This window comes from Epinephelus moara, chromosome 7 (assembly GCF_006386435.1).
Source record: "Epinephelus moara isolate mb chromosome 7, YSFRI_EMoa_1.0, whole genome shotgun sequence".
NCBI lineage: Eukaryota > Metazoa > Chordata > Actinopteri > Perciformes > Serranidae > Epinephelus > Epinephelus moara.
Window position 1 is genome coordinate 20007525 of NC_065512.1, and position 15287 is coordinate 20022811.

Consider the following 15287-nt stretch of genomic DNA (forward strand, 5'->3'; position numbering starts at 1 on the left):
GAAGTGAATTTGATTTGAATGTGCTACAACCAACATAATTAACAGTAATAATAATCATAGAAAAGAAATGAAAATAACAGACACACATTACTCAACCCAACATGACTTGAGCATATAAAAACAAAATATAAAATAAGATAAAATAAAATGAAATGAAATAAAATAAGATAAAATAAAATTTGAAAAAAACAAGATAAAATTAAATAAAAATTCTAATTAAAACAAAATAAAACATGAAATAAGACAAAATTAAATAAAACAAAACAAAATAAAAAAAATAAAATAAGATGAAATAAAATAAAAATAAAATTAGATAAAATAAAGTAAAATACAAATAGTTGGAAAACAAAACAAACTGTAGCAAAAACTGTAGACTCCAGAGTAAAAACAAAACAAAACGTTCAGCAGTCTCTGTCATGTTTTGGGCCAGACAAAGACTACTAATAAAGATATTCATATTAAAATATCCATAAGTAAGTGAACCTATTTTTGAGACGTGACATATCAGCCACTTCCCTAAGCCCCGCCCACGCTCCCGGAACAGGAAGTACCTCCGTGTTGCTGTTGCTGACGTTGGTGCTGTGCTAAGTGACGATGGCGTCCACCGACCAGTCCCTCCTGGACATTACAGATAAAGAAACCAGGGAGAAACTATCGTTATGGGATCGTCGCACCGACGCTACGGCTCCTCTCACGGAGAAACAAATGGACGCCGTGCTAGAGATCCGAGCCGCGGCTGAGACGCTCGCTATCCCGTCAGAGGTGAGCTGTGACTCCGGAGCCAGCCAGCTAGCTAGCTAACAAGGATGCTAACTTACTTTCTAAACGTCAGTTCGGTTAACTAACACCTGAAGTTGCCTTTTTTATGAACTTAGCTCGTCTGTCTGTCGCATAAACATAATATTAAAGCCCTTATATCAGTGAATGTTAGCTTGTAGGCTAACTAGCAGGCTGCACTTGCACTCCGCCACGTCAGGTCGTCCAGCTAGCTTCATATAGAGGCTTGGTGGGTATGTTTTGAACCTGAGAGCCTTGCTTTGTTTTGCAGCTGCCCATTGAGGACTTGTGCAGCCTTTCGTCGCGGTCCTTGCAGTCCCCCTTCACAGCGACTGTGCCCGAGTCTACAGAGGACGTCCTGCTGAAGGGTTTCCAGATGCTTGACATGGAGAATGACAGGATAGAAACAGCACAGCAGGTGACAGTCTCTGCCAGCAGTAAACACCACTGTAGCCAGTCAGTCATGCTTTATTATAAAGAGATGCGTGGTATTAACACACTGCCATTTTGTGTCGCAGTTTTTTGCCTGGTTTGCCAAGTTACAGGGAAACATGGACCAGGATGAGAGTGCAAAATACAGGTAAAAGTGCTTCACCTACACTGTGGTGTCATACTGAATGTGTTAGCTTTATGCTTGTTAAGAGGAGGGCAGGCTGAGAGTAATGCTGCCTATGAGGGTTAATAAGAAACAAACCACTTATACAAGTCAAATCATTGTTATTTGCAGGTGATAGCAACATTTCATGAACTCAGTGTTCTTTACATTTTAATGCTTTATCATCACACACATCCAAAAACTCACATCCAATCCACATATCACAAATTAGCCTTGTCTCAGTCTCTCAATTGTGCTTGTATCTCTGATGACTTCTTGTAATTCAGTCTGATTGTCAGGCTAGGTAATACACCACAGACACAGACATACAGCGACTAATCTTGAGCCAACAGAAAAGTTTGATGTTTGCTTTTCAAGTTGCCCAAGTTATGACAGATCTCAGACCCAAAATTAACAAAAGCAAAGCAGAAATCTGTTGATGTGCTTCTCTACGGGTTAAACTTTTTGTGGCCACACCCCAATTAGTGATGCTACAGCTGGTGTTTTGCCTTTGACACCTGGGGAACATTCAGTCCGAAAACAGAGTGCAGTGTTAAGCTGCATTTTCAAGGTTGAATGACATGTTTACTCAAAAAGGTGTCCAGTGGGTTGAGGTTTTTTCTCTTGTTTGGTGGTTGTCCAGTTAGCATAGAGCTTTACTTATTATACACTCCCTTTTTGTTTTTTCTTTACTCTTGCTTGGCAATATAAGTGTATATTTCCAATGCCAATAAAGCCCCTTTGAATTAAACTGAGTTAAGCACCACTGTATAAACACAACAGGGTGTTAACGCACCACTGTGTCCGTTTAAATAAACTTTTTGCGACGTTTTGTTGATACTAAGAGCAGCCCCTTTGGCACGCACCTGCTGTGACATCTCTGTTAAAGATTTGGTCAGAAGTGCAACAAGAACACATCAATTTTCTGCTCAGTGTGAAAACATTGCCCAATTGCTCTGCAAACCAGTGGGTAGCCTTACTGCATCGTGTTGTCTTTGGGTGAGCACACACATTAGATAATATGTCTGCTTTCTCCTTCAGGAAAACCAGAAATGATCTAAACTGCTACCAGGAGCAATGCGATGCTATCCTGAAAGATGTCAGTGCGGCTCTGGAGCACCTGGACTCCCTTCAGAAACAGTATCTGTTTGTGTCCAATAAGACTGGCACCCTGCACGAGGCCTGTGAACAGCTGCTGAAAGAGCAGGTAAGCTGTTTTATCCGTCAATTAACTCAAGCCATGTGATAAGTGGATCACTGAGACTTAATCAGTAGAGTGTGTTTAAGTTATAATGTCACTGAATATATATTTTCTACAGTCCTGGACATGCTGAGTATTCGGTATTTGCAAACATGAACGTCACTCCCAGACCCAGAAACTGCAGAGTCAGCTGTCTGTATGATCTGAAATCTGGAGCTGTTCTGAATTGTATAAAAGCAACTGTAGTAACACCCTGAGGTGTCAGCGGAGATGACTGCAAATACCGCACACTGTCTTGTTCAGAACAGCATCACATAAATAAAAGGTTGTCAGAAAATAAGATTGCTAGCAAACATCCTGCAGGTCAAGAAACAAAAAAAAAATCAGTCTGCTGCTCTTCCTTTCTGTGGCATATTTAATATCTTAGCGCTGCCGTTTTGTTCTTTTTTCCCCCTCGCAGATAGCTGCTTATGTTCACAAATATATGTAGATTGGACCATTCGAGGAAGTTGAGCTGAACTGAACTTGAACTGAACTGAAATTAAACTGTCATGTCGCATTGTGTCAACTGGGGTTTGTTGTTTTCTCTCTTTGCAGTCGGAGCTTGTTGACCTGGCGGAGAGCATACAGCAGAAACTGTCGTACTTCAATGAGTTAGAAAACATTAACACGGTAGGTTTTCTATATCTTCAGTCATTTGATAATGTGCTCATTAATTAATTGCTGATTAGATTTTAACCTAATTATTATTAAAGATCAGCAGTTACATCCCAGATTAAAAGACCTTGGATGTCAGCTACATTTCCTACTTAATTATTCCTAAAAAGTTTGATAAAATGTGCTCATTAAATTTAGTATAATCTCCTAAACCGTTTTGAATATTGAAGTAAAATCTGTTAAACTGGTTTTAGAGATTTCGCTTTGGCCTCGTTCCAAAGTAAAAACAACACATTTCTGGCAGCGATGACTTTGCCAAATGAAAAAAAAAAGGTTTGAGTGTAATGCTAAAGAGATTATGATTGTTTATGTTTGGAATTACTCCAAACCTTGCTTTTCTTTGTCTTTGCAGAAACTGAACTCACCAACCTTGTCTGTAAATAGTGAAGGCTTTATTCCAATGCTGTCAAAATTGGATGACTGCATTGAATATGTTTCTTCACATGTAAGTAGCTCGCGCTCTCCACAAAATTTCAGCTCTGTGTGCAGATCTCATTTGACTAGAATATGTGCATATTTACACCAGTGGTATATTTTAAACCAAGACATTCACAGTGTAATCTTGACTTGTTTTAACTGTATGATTGATGCATTGCGGCATATGATATGTGATCACAGTTAAAGCCGTCTAACACTCGCTCATCTCTGTCTGTTGCAGCCCAATTTCAAGGACTATCCAGTTTATTTGGCCAAGTTTAAACAATGTCTTTCTAAAGCTATGCATTTCATGAAGATCCACATCGTGAACACTATGCAGAATCTCACAAGCCAGCTAACAAAAAGGGTAAGGAAAAGTCACATTGTTTTACTCCTACATAGTCAACAATGATGTATAGAGGCATGTGCCTAGCCCAGTATCAATACTTAATTTCTTTGTCATGTTAATTTGCTTTATTTAATCATAATTACTTAATATAAAGATACAGATGATGCATATGTGATATAAGATGATTCACAGCCAATCAAGGTAAAAAACAAACCTAAAGGGCGGGTGGGGGCACCTATTGGCATCTATTTCTTGAAAATCAGAACCTTTGTGTTTTCATCAACTTAGAAACAGCCATTTATATCTACATATGGAGCAGGTCCTCCTCCATGGAGTCCACCATGTTGCTCTACAGTAGCCCAGAACGGACAAATCAAACACTGGATAGGGCCATTTGTGTTTCTGTGTTATTGTGTCGGCCACCATAGTTGTACACAATTGGCACACGGGACAAGTTTCTGTTGGTTGCAGTCTGTAGCCTCACTGCTAGATGCAGGGTTTCCCACGCATTCATTTATTGGTGGTGCCTCGCAATGATAACAGCATCTGCTAGCCTACCACTTATTTATTTTCTATTTTTGGAGCTGGATTGTTCAACAGGAGCACAGTTGGAATATATATCCTGAACGGTATATGGTATATATATATTCCAGTTATTCATTGCATCACACTCTTGGAGCAAAGAGCATAGTCTGGGCTCAGGCGGAGCAGCAGAACGCCTGGTGCAGAGAAAGTGAAACTTAACTCTTCCTTGCACTGGGTCTAAAAGTCTGCATTCACTTGCCTCTGCAGTAGCTGCTCCTCTCACCCATCGATCTGATTTGATCAGCTCAGCTCTGCTCAAATATCTGTCCCTCGACAAAAACTCAACAAACTGCTGCATAGGAATAAAAATAACTGATGAAGAGTCGCGTCTGTGCTGCGTTCACAGACCTGCGTAAACCTGTTGAGGTTTTCTGGAGAGGTGTTATACAGAATTATACAGAAGAAGACGCACTTTCATCTTCTTTTGCTCAGGACGTTATTTTCCCTCACGATCATATAAGGCAGCAGTCTCTGTCACGAGTGAAGGTCACCCTGTAAACTCTGGTCTTTCTGGGCTCTTCTGGTTGTGTAGAATAAGCCTGGGTGCCACCCTAAAACCTGTTACTTTCAGCCTAGACTCTGCTTTAGCCAGGGCTGGTAGCACAGGAGGTTTGTCCCTTAAATACTTGATTGAAAATTTCATGTCTCCCCCAGGATCCAATGGGCCTGACCAACGCAGACAATGCCTTTACACTTTACTATGTTAAGTACAGAGCTGCTGCACCTAAAGTCAGAGTGAGTATCATGTTTTTATTACCCACCGACATTATGCATGGATCATCTCCTGTAATAAAAAAAAGACATCCTCTTCTTCTCTCAGTCAATGATTGAACAGATAGAACAGCGGGCAGAGAAGATTCCAGAGTGAGTATTAGCATTTCTCCTAAATAAAGCAACAGCACTTTCCTATATAGTTGTTTTCTACAGTTCTCGTGCTAAATTAAATTCTCTCTTCTTATACGGATACGAGCAGATACCATCAGCTCCTAGACGAGATCCATCAGTGCTACCTTGACCAGAGAGAGCTGCTCCTCAGTCCCAGCATCACATCCACCATTACTGACCTGACCAACCAAAACAGCAAAGACCACTGTGCTCTGGTAAGGCATGACTTGTTCAAAGCAGAACTGCCCTTTAGATAGAGTAAGGTGACATTTGAGCTTGCAAAGAATGCACAGTATGGTCCCTCTGGGATATTTTCTGGAGTGTGTGGTGCAGACACAAAGCTGTGCACATGATGAATGAGACTGTGCACAGCAGGCGTCCAAAGCTTACTCTTGTTTTGTTTCACAAGTGAATTACTGTGCAGAGTGTTGTTTGTATACTCTGTGTTAGCTCATCTATAAAGCAGCGACTGTTGCGCTGCATTCCTCTACTGTTTAAAAATTTAACTGACCTTAAGGTTGGCGCAATAATTCACGGGTAAAATATTTTAATTCTAATTTGATACTTAAGAGATCATTTTGGCACCCGGACAGACTATGTATTTTGACGCTGTTGTGGCATTTAAAAACACTTCACTAATTGGCTTGATGGGGAAGCTATAATTAAAGGTCAGAATTTCATACAACAAACGTCATAACAGCCGCGCCACCTGTCCGAGATTTTTCTTTTAATGAAACTTGAAAGGTTATGCATCTTGTTAATGATTGCTGTAATAGGTGCCTGGATCATTTATGTGGGAGGATGTGTTTGCTTATTTGAAGTGGAGCCAAAGCAAAGTATTGGAAGGCACTGCAGCGGGTGATCGTTATGTGTGTCTTTGTGCAGGTTCGCAGCGGCTGTGCCTTTATGGTACACGTCTGCCAGGATGAACACCAACTGTACAAAGAGTTCTTCTCTAAACCGATGCCTAAACTAGAGTGAGTAGCACCTGCCTTGTTGGTAACGTGATTGATGAACACACAGAGAGCCAGTGTCATGTAGCACACACACACACGCAGGCAGGAAGTGTTTGTTTAAGGCATGACGCTTCAAAATGCAACGAGTTTTGCTTGACATTTTTCAGTGTTTGAAATACCAATTTACACAGCATGGGTAGACACTTTGTATGACTATTTAAGAGCAGAAATGTTTTAACAGTTTGCATAATTATTTTTAGTCATCACTTTATTCCTTAACTTGAAGGAAAAAGTCAACATTTGAAATGAACTTGAAGTGTAATTTTAGACTTCTCTCAGTTGTACAAAGCTATTAAATGGTGTTTAATTTCTGACAGCGAGCTGCTGGAGAAGTTATGTTTGTCCCTGTATGATGTCCTCCGGCCTCTAATCATCCACATCATCCACCTGGAAACCCTGTCTGAGCTCTGCAGCATCCTCAAGAACGAGATGCTGGAGGACCATGTTCATAACAATGGTAGGTTGATGCTTTTGTTCTCCTCAAAGCCTCTCACTTGTCACATGGGGTGTTAAATGTTGAGTTACAAAGATACAGCTCAGCTGGAGTTTTGAAAGTAATATAATATCCTAGAAAAGTTTGGACATTTCAACTTTTTGCAGAGGTTGTTGAAGTGCTCTTTGGATTAAACTCATCTGAATTCTTTGCCTGAAATCACTGCATGTGTAAAACACTCACAAAAACCCAAGTGTTTAACAGGGGTCACGTACCAGACTACCTCTTGGTCTAGGGACCAGTTGCCCTGCAGCAAGTGGAGACTCCAGGAGGTTACTGCTCCCAAGAAATAGTCTGGCAGAACTCTCAGGAAAACAGCGATTTGTAGTTTTGACTTTTAAGTTTTTGTATGGATTAAACAAATGAGATGCAACATGTTAAAGGTGCAGTGTGTGTAGGATTTAGAGGCAGCTATTGGTAAAATGGCATAAAAGTTTTATAACTCCGGAACTAAGAAATGTGTTTTTGTTACCTTAGAATGAGCCGTTAATTTCCCCATAGTCAAGAATAGTAGAATAAAACACTGCCTCTAGATTGGACCATTCATGTTTTTGCGGTTTTGCTTCAGCCTCTGTTGTTCTCCTTCACGCTTGGCACATAGTAGAAGTTTGACTTCTGCATCCTTACCACTAGATGCCACTAAATCCTACATACTAGACCTTTAATTAGTGAGTTTTACAGGTGCTGGTAGAACCCTGTTTTCAGTCTTTGTGCTAAGCTGAATTAGCCAGCTGCTGGCACTAGCTACATATTTACCGTACAGACTTGAGAACGGTAGCAATTTTCTCATCAAAGTCTCTCTATCTGAGATAATCCACTTTAGTGGGTTGGTATTTGAGAACAAAAACTCCAGTGTTTGAAACATAAAGACTTCCTGGTACGGTACATTACTTTCTGCTTTCACCTCTCATTCACCCGTTCTGATTTCCAATTCAGAATACATCATCGTCTATATACAACTTTATACCTAAGGTGGAAATAGACACGTTTTTTTTTTTTAGCTTATCTAATATTTACAGAAATGTTGATTGCACAATGTTATAGCTATAGTATAATGGCACCATCAGCATTCACATCAGTTCTCAATAAGCCTCGCTTTCACTACGCACTACGGTACAGTCTCCCGGGAAAATGAAGGCTCAATTTGCAGGACAAAGGAAATGCGTCAACTGTTGTGCATCCAAAACAGGAAGAATATAGCACTTTTGATTTCCCCCCGTGTTAATGTAATTTCTCTTCAGTCACTATCCCAGTAATGGCGAACACTGGAACAACTGAAGTAACTTTGGAAACCGTGGTAGATGCTAGGCTGTAAGGAAAACAGAAAACGATCCAGTTGTTTTTACGACAGTGGTGGCATAACTAGTGGAGGAAAAGTTGAAAATGTGTCTGTTTCCATTTTAAAACTTCATAGGACTGTTGTGATTTTGATCTAGATTCAGCTGTTAACTGACCTCTGATCTTTTGTGAAGCTTCTCAGCTGGGGGCCTTTGATGCAGTGGTGAAGCAGATGCTGGAGGATGTCCAGGAGAGGCTGGTCTACAGGACTCACATTTACATCCAGACTGACATCACAGGCTACAAGCCAGCTCCGGGGGATCTGGCTTATCCCGAAAAACTGGAGATGATGGAGGTAAATCTTGTGTGCTTTTTACCCTCAACCAATTGTAATCAGTTTAGCTTCTACTTCTTCTCTGAATTAAAGTAAACGTAAGCATTGTAAGCACTGTAAAGTCCTCTGGCTTGTGAATGTCTGCACATGTATTTTAAATATGCCTTTGAGACTTCACTAATGTTTTAGAGCTTTTTAATGTGCTGTGTGTTCACTGTTTCCTCCCAGCATACTTCCCATTGAAGCAAAGGAAGTTTTGCAAGTTTAATTTTCTGTTAATTCAGCCTTGAAAAACCTGTTGTTGAAGCAAATTGCAAAAGAGAAGAATCTAACACTTTCCATCTTTTAACTCTTGCCAATAGAGGATTGCTCAGAGCTTGAAGGAGGAGCAGATGAAGCAGATGTCTCAAGAGTCCATGTTTTCTGATGTTCAGCTTGAGGATCCTGATGGTAGAAGAAACAGTAATGCTGGTCTGTGTTCCCAGATTGTGACATTAGCTTTTTTTATTTATTTATTTATTTTTTTTTACAACTTTTGGTGTTGTTGTTGCCTGATGGCTCTTCTTCCTTTGTACAATTCATGCAGGGAATGTAGAAGCATCACGCCTACAGACATCGGTCTCTCCTGCTGATCTGCACGGCATGTGGTACCCTACTGTCAGACGAACGCTGGTTTGTCTGTCCAAGCTCTACAGATGCATAGATGTGAGCCTTCTGTTTTTTATTTGTCGCTAATTTATACTCTTCTAAAATATGGCAGGATGTGTGATATGTAGTTTTTCCTACTCTTGCGATTCTCACTGTGACTTGGTCCTTTTCCAGAGAGCAGTCTTCCAGGGTTTATCTCAAGAAGCCTTATCTGCCTGCATCCAGTCCCTGCTTAAAGCTTCAGATATCATCCTTAAAAACAAGGTTGGCACACATGGTTAAGAGCAGAGTATGGTTTTGTGTCTTGACTGAACTTTTCAGGTTTTTTATTATTTTAAAAATAGCTGGAAATGTGCCTTTCTTTTGACATAGTAAATAAGATCAGTTCCCTCTGAGATAAAATGTGCTCTGTTATTCAAATTCCTTCCGGCTACAGGATCCTTAACTAAAGCAGCTGGGATGTAATTTAAAGTTTATTTTAATGGGTGCTTTATTATGCTCCACAGAGTGTTCAGCAGACCATCCTTTATTTATGGGCTTCTCTCACCTTCAAATTTGCTGTCTATCTGTGCTAACTGGCCCGTTTCAACCTAACACTTCAAATTAAAGCAGCAGCATCAATCTCAGAGGACGTGTTCGCACCCCGTGTTGATGATGTCTTTTTCCAATGTTTTAGTCGCTAGCTGAGCAATAAATGGTTTCAGCTGCCTTTTTTTGTCACAGTTATACGTCCCTTTCCAGCTATGGTTAATCAGCAGTTATCAATTAGACATATTCCCTTATCGTCTCCAAGCTTGTGCTTTTTATGTTCTCTGTAGCTTGGGTAGTCAGCAGATGCCCTTTTGTGTTGGCAGCCTGCAGTGTGGATTTAACAGTGTGCTATCACTTTCCGTAGACGCAAATAGACGGGCAACTTTTCCTGATCAAGCACCTGCTGATAGTGCGTGAACAGATTGCCCCATTTCACACCGATTTTGCCATCAAGGAAATCTCACTGGACCTGAAGAAAACGCGAGGTAAGATAATTAAAGGTGGAGGGAACATTGGTGTTCAGCTCCATAAAGCCAGTCATTACATTCTCATGCTCATTAAGCAACTTGTGCCTATCACATGCACCGGTGGCAACAATTAATGTGGAAATTACAGTGTAATCCAACACCATAATGTACATTAACCGATGGCTCACAGGGCAGATTCGCTCCTCCTATCGCCATCATCTCAGTCAAGGTCATATTAAATTTATAGCACTAGAGGGCACTCTAATTCTACACCAGCTCAGATTTAATCTCTCTGCTTTGTGTGAAGATGCTGCCTTCAAAATCCTGAACCCTAAGGCTGTTCCCAAATTCTTCCGACTTAACAGTCACAACGCCATACTTGAATTCCTGTTGGAGGTAGTGTTTTTTTATTTTTTTTATTTTTTATTTTTTTGTGCCTGTTTTATTAAACCTACCATACACTTTATGCACTTTGATAGAACCCTGCCTAAGGGAAGCGCCACTTGATAGTGCTAAACCCTTCGTCTCTGTGGCCCCCAGGGAACACCAGAGATAAAGGAGCACTACATTGACTCTAAGAAGGATGTGGACCGACACCTGAAGTTCAGCTGTGAGCAGTTCATCCAGCAGCAGACTCAGATCTTTGTGGGGAACCTTGAGGAGTTTCTCACCAAGGTAACTGTTAGAGCAGTTAGAAGGCAGACTTCGCCTCAGGCAGCGACGGCTCATCCTGACCTTCATTTTTTTTTTCCAGCTTTTAAAAACCTTTTTTTTTAAAAATCAATTGCTTATTCACTGATCACCGAAGGTCTCGGTACGTTACCGACAACTGAAGATAAAATGGATGTTTTTCATCTGGGGTATTTAATTCTATTGTGAGACATTAGTGCGGGTGTATATGCATGTGTTTTGTTATTTCATTGTGTTCTGAAATCTTTCATTGCAATGCAATTGTGCTGCAATAATTTGCTGCCAGTCTTGTTTTTTCCACCCGCCTCACTCAGTTTTTCGATTATAATTTAAGTAAGTACTACTCTTTGTCTAATTCAGGACTGGGTTGAATTGACCAATTTTGCATCACAGCATCTTTGTGTTTGTTTGTACGGCTTATAGTAACACCAGCTCAAATGAAGTCTTTTCAAACTCTAATGTTTTGACTGCGTCCGCACTCAGGTCGCAGCTCTTAAAACTATGGCTATCCAAGGTGGTCCCACGTACAGCCTGTCTCAGCAACCTTGGGCGCAGCCAGGTAAGATTTGTCTCAGGAAACGCCACTGGCATCACACTGTAATTCATCAAAACTTGTATAGCGCATGCTAGAGGGCATGTCAATGTTTTTTTTGTTTTTTTTTTTAGCTTTTTCTCAGTTCTTTTTTTTTTTTCTCTTTTCAGCAAAGATCAACGATATAGTGATGGCTACCTACCGGGTGATGAAGAGCAAGCTGCCAAGCACTTTACAGAGCATGTCCTTGTACTTAGCCAATAGAGACACGGAGTTCATCCTTTTCAAGCCTGTCCGGGTGGGTGGCAGAAATGCGAGGAAGTAGCATGTGCTGCATGAGTCAGGTTTCTTCGCAAGCCATTGTTAAAGCAAGAATTCTTTCCCACAGTGTTTACAAAGCGGGGATACCATACATTTGCACTCAAAGGTCAAATCAGTAATTTTCTGTAACAATACAAATTAGAGGTTAGTCACATGTATCACTGAGGAGTGCATATCTGTTCCTCTGAAATTATAGGTTTATTGTGCAGCAGTGTGTGCCTGCATAACCATGTAAACAAAGCTCTCCCAGCATCAGAGATCATTAATGACTTAGATTTATTCATTAGCAGCGCTTAGTCACTGTAGTAAAAAGCTTGTCAGTCAGTTTTTGGAGAGGTATAGATATCAACCTGTGTTCAAATATAGTCTCGGGCTGACCTCCTTGTTTAAATTTGCCTCTGAAATTGTGCCTTTAACTATAAATTATCAGTGTGATTGAACTCTAACAGAGAAATCTTTGTGCTGCCTGTGTACTGTTCATCAAGGTGCCAGGTGAAGCTGAATAAGAGGGAAACAAAATTCTGCGGTTGACATGGAAACAAGATAGTGAGGGGACATAGGCCAGATGGAAATGTAGTATTAATTTCCCTCCAGCACTCAGTAATAGGATGGCTTTTTTTCCCACAGAATAACATCCAGCAGGTATTCCAAAGACTGCATGCCTTGCTTCAGGAGGAATACAGCGGAGAAGACCTTCAAATCATCGCGTGTCCATCGATGGAGCAGGTAAAGTTCTGTGGAATTAGCACTGCCCGAAGGCGCCTGACATAGTTTTTTATAATATGGCTGCAACATCCAAAAATTGCTGAGAGCAACAACTCAAGTGGAGAAACGTAAGATAACGTATGCCAAGCTAAGTCACGGTGAGCACTCATCTTTTTTTACGGCTCTCTTTCAGATTAACCTGCTGCTGTCTGTGAATAAGTAATGTCCAAGTTCAGTGTGGCAGTGCTTGTGAAACACCCTCTGGATAGTAATGGGATGTTGCAACTCCGACCATGACCAGGAGCTGCGAGGCTGAGTATGCGAGATGACCGGCTGCACCTGAGCTGCAAGCTTGACCGGGAGCGCTGAACTGACCGCGAAGTAAAGAAATCCTGCACAAGGCCAAAGATTCTCCAACGGAGGCTCAAGTAGCTACAAGTATGTTGAGGTTCAGGTATTCATCTTGAAGTCCGTAACAAACTGGGAAGAGGAGGGTATTATTTTGGGTACTGACTTGATCACGTTGTTTGACTTAAATTGAAGGTGGTGTCGTGGTTAGGGTTGTTTTCATGTAGGAGAAATCCATTTTGACAAGGGTGGATTTGTGATCACAGTTGCATCTCTCTTAACACCAAATTGTTTTGAATAAAAATAATTTGCACACTATGTGAGGGCGGGGGCGGCGGGTGAATTGTATTAAGAGTGTGCAGACAAGGACACTTTTGGGTGTGCAAATAGAGGCACTAAAGGGTTGTTCATCAGCCAGGTAGCTAATGGCCAGTAAGGGGCTTGCATTCAGATGACTAGAATCCCTCGATGGGTTTGGAAGGATAATAAGAGAAGAAAATGCTGCAAAATATTCTATTCCTCTATTTTAAAAATGTAACAGCCTTTGTAACATTCAGTAGAACTCTATGGTGGCCTGATGTGCTGCAGGATGCTCAGGTCCAATTAGGGCTGGGTATCATTAAAAAGAATTACAACACCAATACCAGTACCCTTAAAGCTATACCGATACCCTCATCTGATACCTTTTTTTACTTCATTCGATGCCCATCTTGTGAATGGAGGCATTCAACTGCAAAAAGTGCCACCACCACTCCTCCCCATCCACATTAGGGATGCACCAATGAATTGGCCAAACATCGTCATCAGCCGACGTTCGTCTTGTTGACTCCCATCGACTTCTTGGCAAATAAGATGACATTCACTGATGGCAGTAGCCGATGTTTCTCTGTTGTGTCACATCGATTTTGCGAAGGCTAAAAAGCAGCGCTCAATGGCTAACAGCGACTTGGAACAATGGAAAACGTGTTGGGGACGAACTGAGATCTTCCCAGGGACGCCATTAGGACGAAAGAACGTAGTTAACTCACTCTCGAAGTGTCACGGGATGCACTCTAATGCCACATAGTGAACAAGTTCATCTTGAAATCAGTGAAAGCACAACTAGTTAACCTCGTTTGCCGGAACTAACCGCCAATGGTGGTTGACTTGAGTCACACTATGATGCATTCAAGGTCATACAGTAAGAATGAGTATTGGGCGAAGGTAAATTATGAAGTTGTCATGATGTGTTCAGTGCAGCCTTATAAAATGTATATTTTGGCTACAAACTTGAATAAATACAGTTGTTGGAATGAGTAATTTGTTGATGTTTTCACAGCAATCTGAAATAGATATTAGAGAGTGAATTATATATAAAATAATAGCCTATAGTTTGATAATGTTAAAGGTTATATTAAAGGTTGTTTCATACATTTGTACGATTGATTTCGTGCTCAGTTAAAGACAGTGCAATGAAGGGCTGAAAGATTCTAAAACAGTTCAGTTATTTTTCTGTAATGAAGATTTCTTTGTTTCCCCAGAACAAAAGGAGGAATAAATAACAACAAAAATAAAATGAACAAAAGCAACAAAAAAAGCATCAGTATTAGTATCGGCTGTTGGTCAAATTGTTATTTTAAACATTGCTGTCAGTCCAGAATTTCAGTCTGTGCATCCCTAATTCATGTAATTTGTACACAAATACATTTTGAAAGTCTTAAAATTATTAAAATATATATTTACAGCCATACTTTCAAATAAGTTGGTGGCTACGAAACCTACAAAACCATACAAGTAGTCTTGTTACATCTTGGTACAAAAAGGATCAAATGCAGGTACCACTTGGTACTGGGTTATTTCAGTCTATAGTTTTGGTATTGATTGGTATTGATATTGAGGTATTGATACCCAGCCCTAGGTCCAACAGGTTTCAGCTCTGATCATAGCAAAAATCCACTCAGCTGTTCTTAACTTGCCAGATGTTTTCTTAAAGATTCTTCCACATTCTTCTCGTGAATATTTTTGTTATTCTCTTGCAAATATGTAAAAACAATACAATGAAATCTTATGTTTTATACTTTTCCTTTTATACATAGGTTGATTGCAACTAATATGCTTTTACTCTGGCAAAATAATGGACCGTCGACCTTGGCAGTTTTGCACTGTATGCTGTATGATTTATGGGTGTGTTTTTTAGTGGTCTGTCGCAGAGTAACAAAAGTAACAGGACACCGGCAATGTGACATTTGCTTTGATGTGTCTCATGTAAAATGATGTGTACAGTTAAGCTATTTATGAACATTCTGATTAAAAAAAAAGAAGTCAATGACGTTCTTTGTTTTTTATTGTGAGAAAGCACTTTGTCATTGAATTCAAATTCTCCGGACGTCACAGCATGAGTCACTTCACAGAAATGAGA

General features: G+C 40.4%; 1 protein-coding gene across 1 annotated transcript; it reads left to right on the forward strand.

Moving 5' to 3' along the window:
- Nucleotides 1-551: 551 nt before the first annotated feature.
- cog3 (component of oligomeric golgi complex 3) lies at nt 552-15194 on the forward strand. Its single transcript, XM_050048542.1, has 23 exons — nt 552-762; nt 1049-1195; nt 1296-1357; nt 2414-2579; nt 3171-3245; nt 3643-3735; nt 3949-4074; nt 5296-5376; nt 5462-5505; nt 5615-5741; nt 6412-6503; nt 6860-6999; nt 8508-8668; nt 9010-9118; nt 9234-9352; nt 9470-9559; nt 10191-10311; nt 10601-10689; nt 10834-10968; nt 11467-11542; nt 11686-11813; nt 12464-12562; nt 12735-15194. Exons 1-23 carry the CDS (start codon nt 595-597, stop codon nt 12762-12764), a joined length of 2478 nt encoding a protein of 825 aa, XP_049904499.1. The 5' UTR covers nt 552-594; the 3' UTR covers nt 12765-15194.
- Nucleotides 15195-15287: the final 93 nt, after the last annotated feature.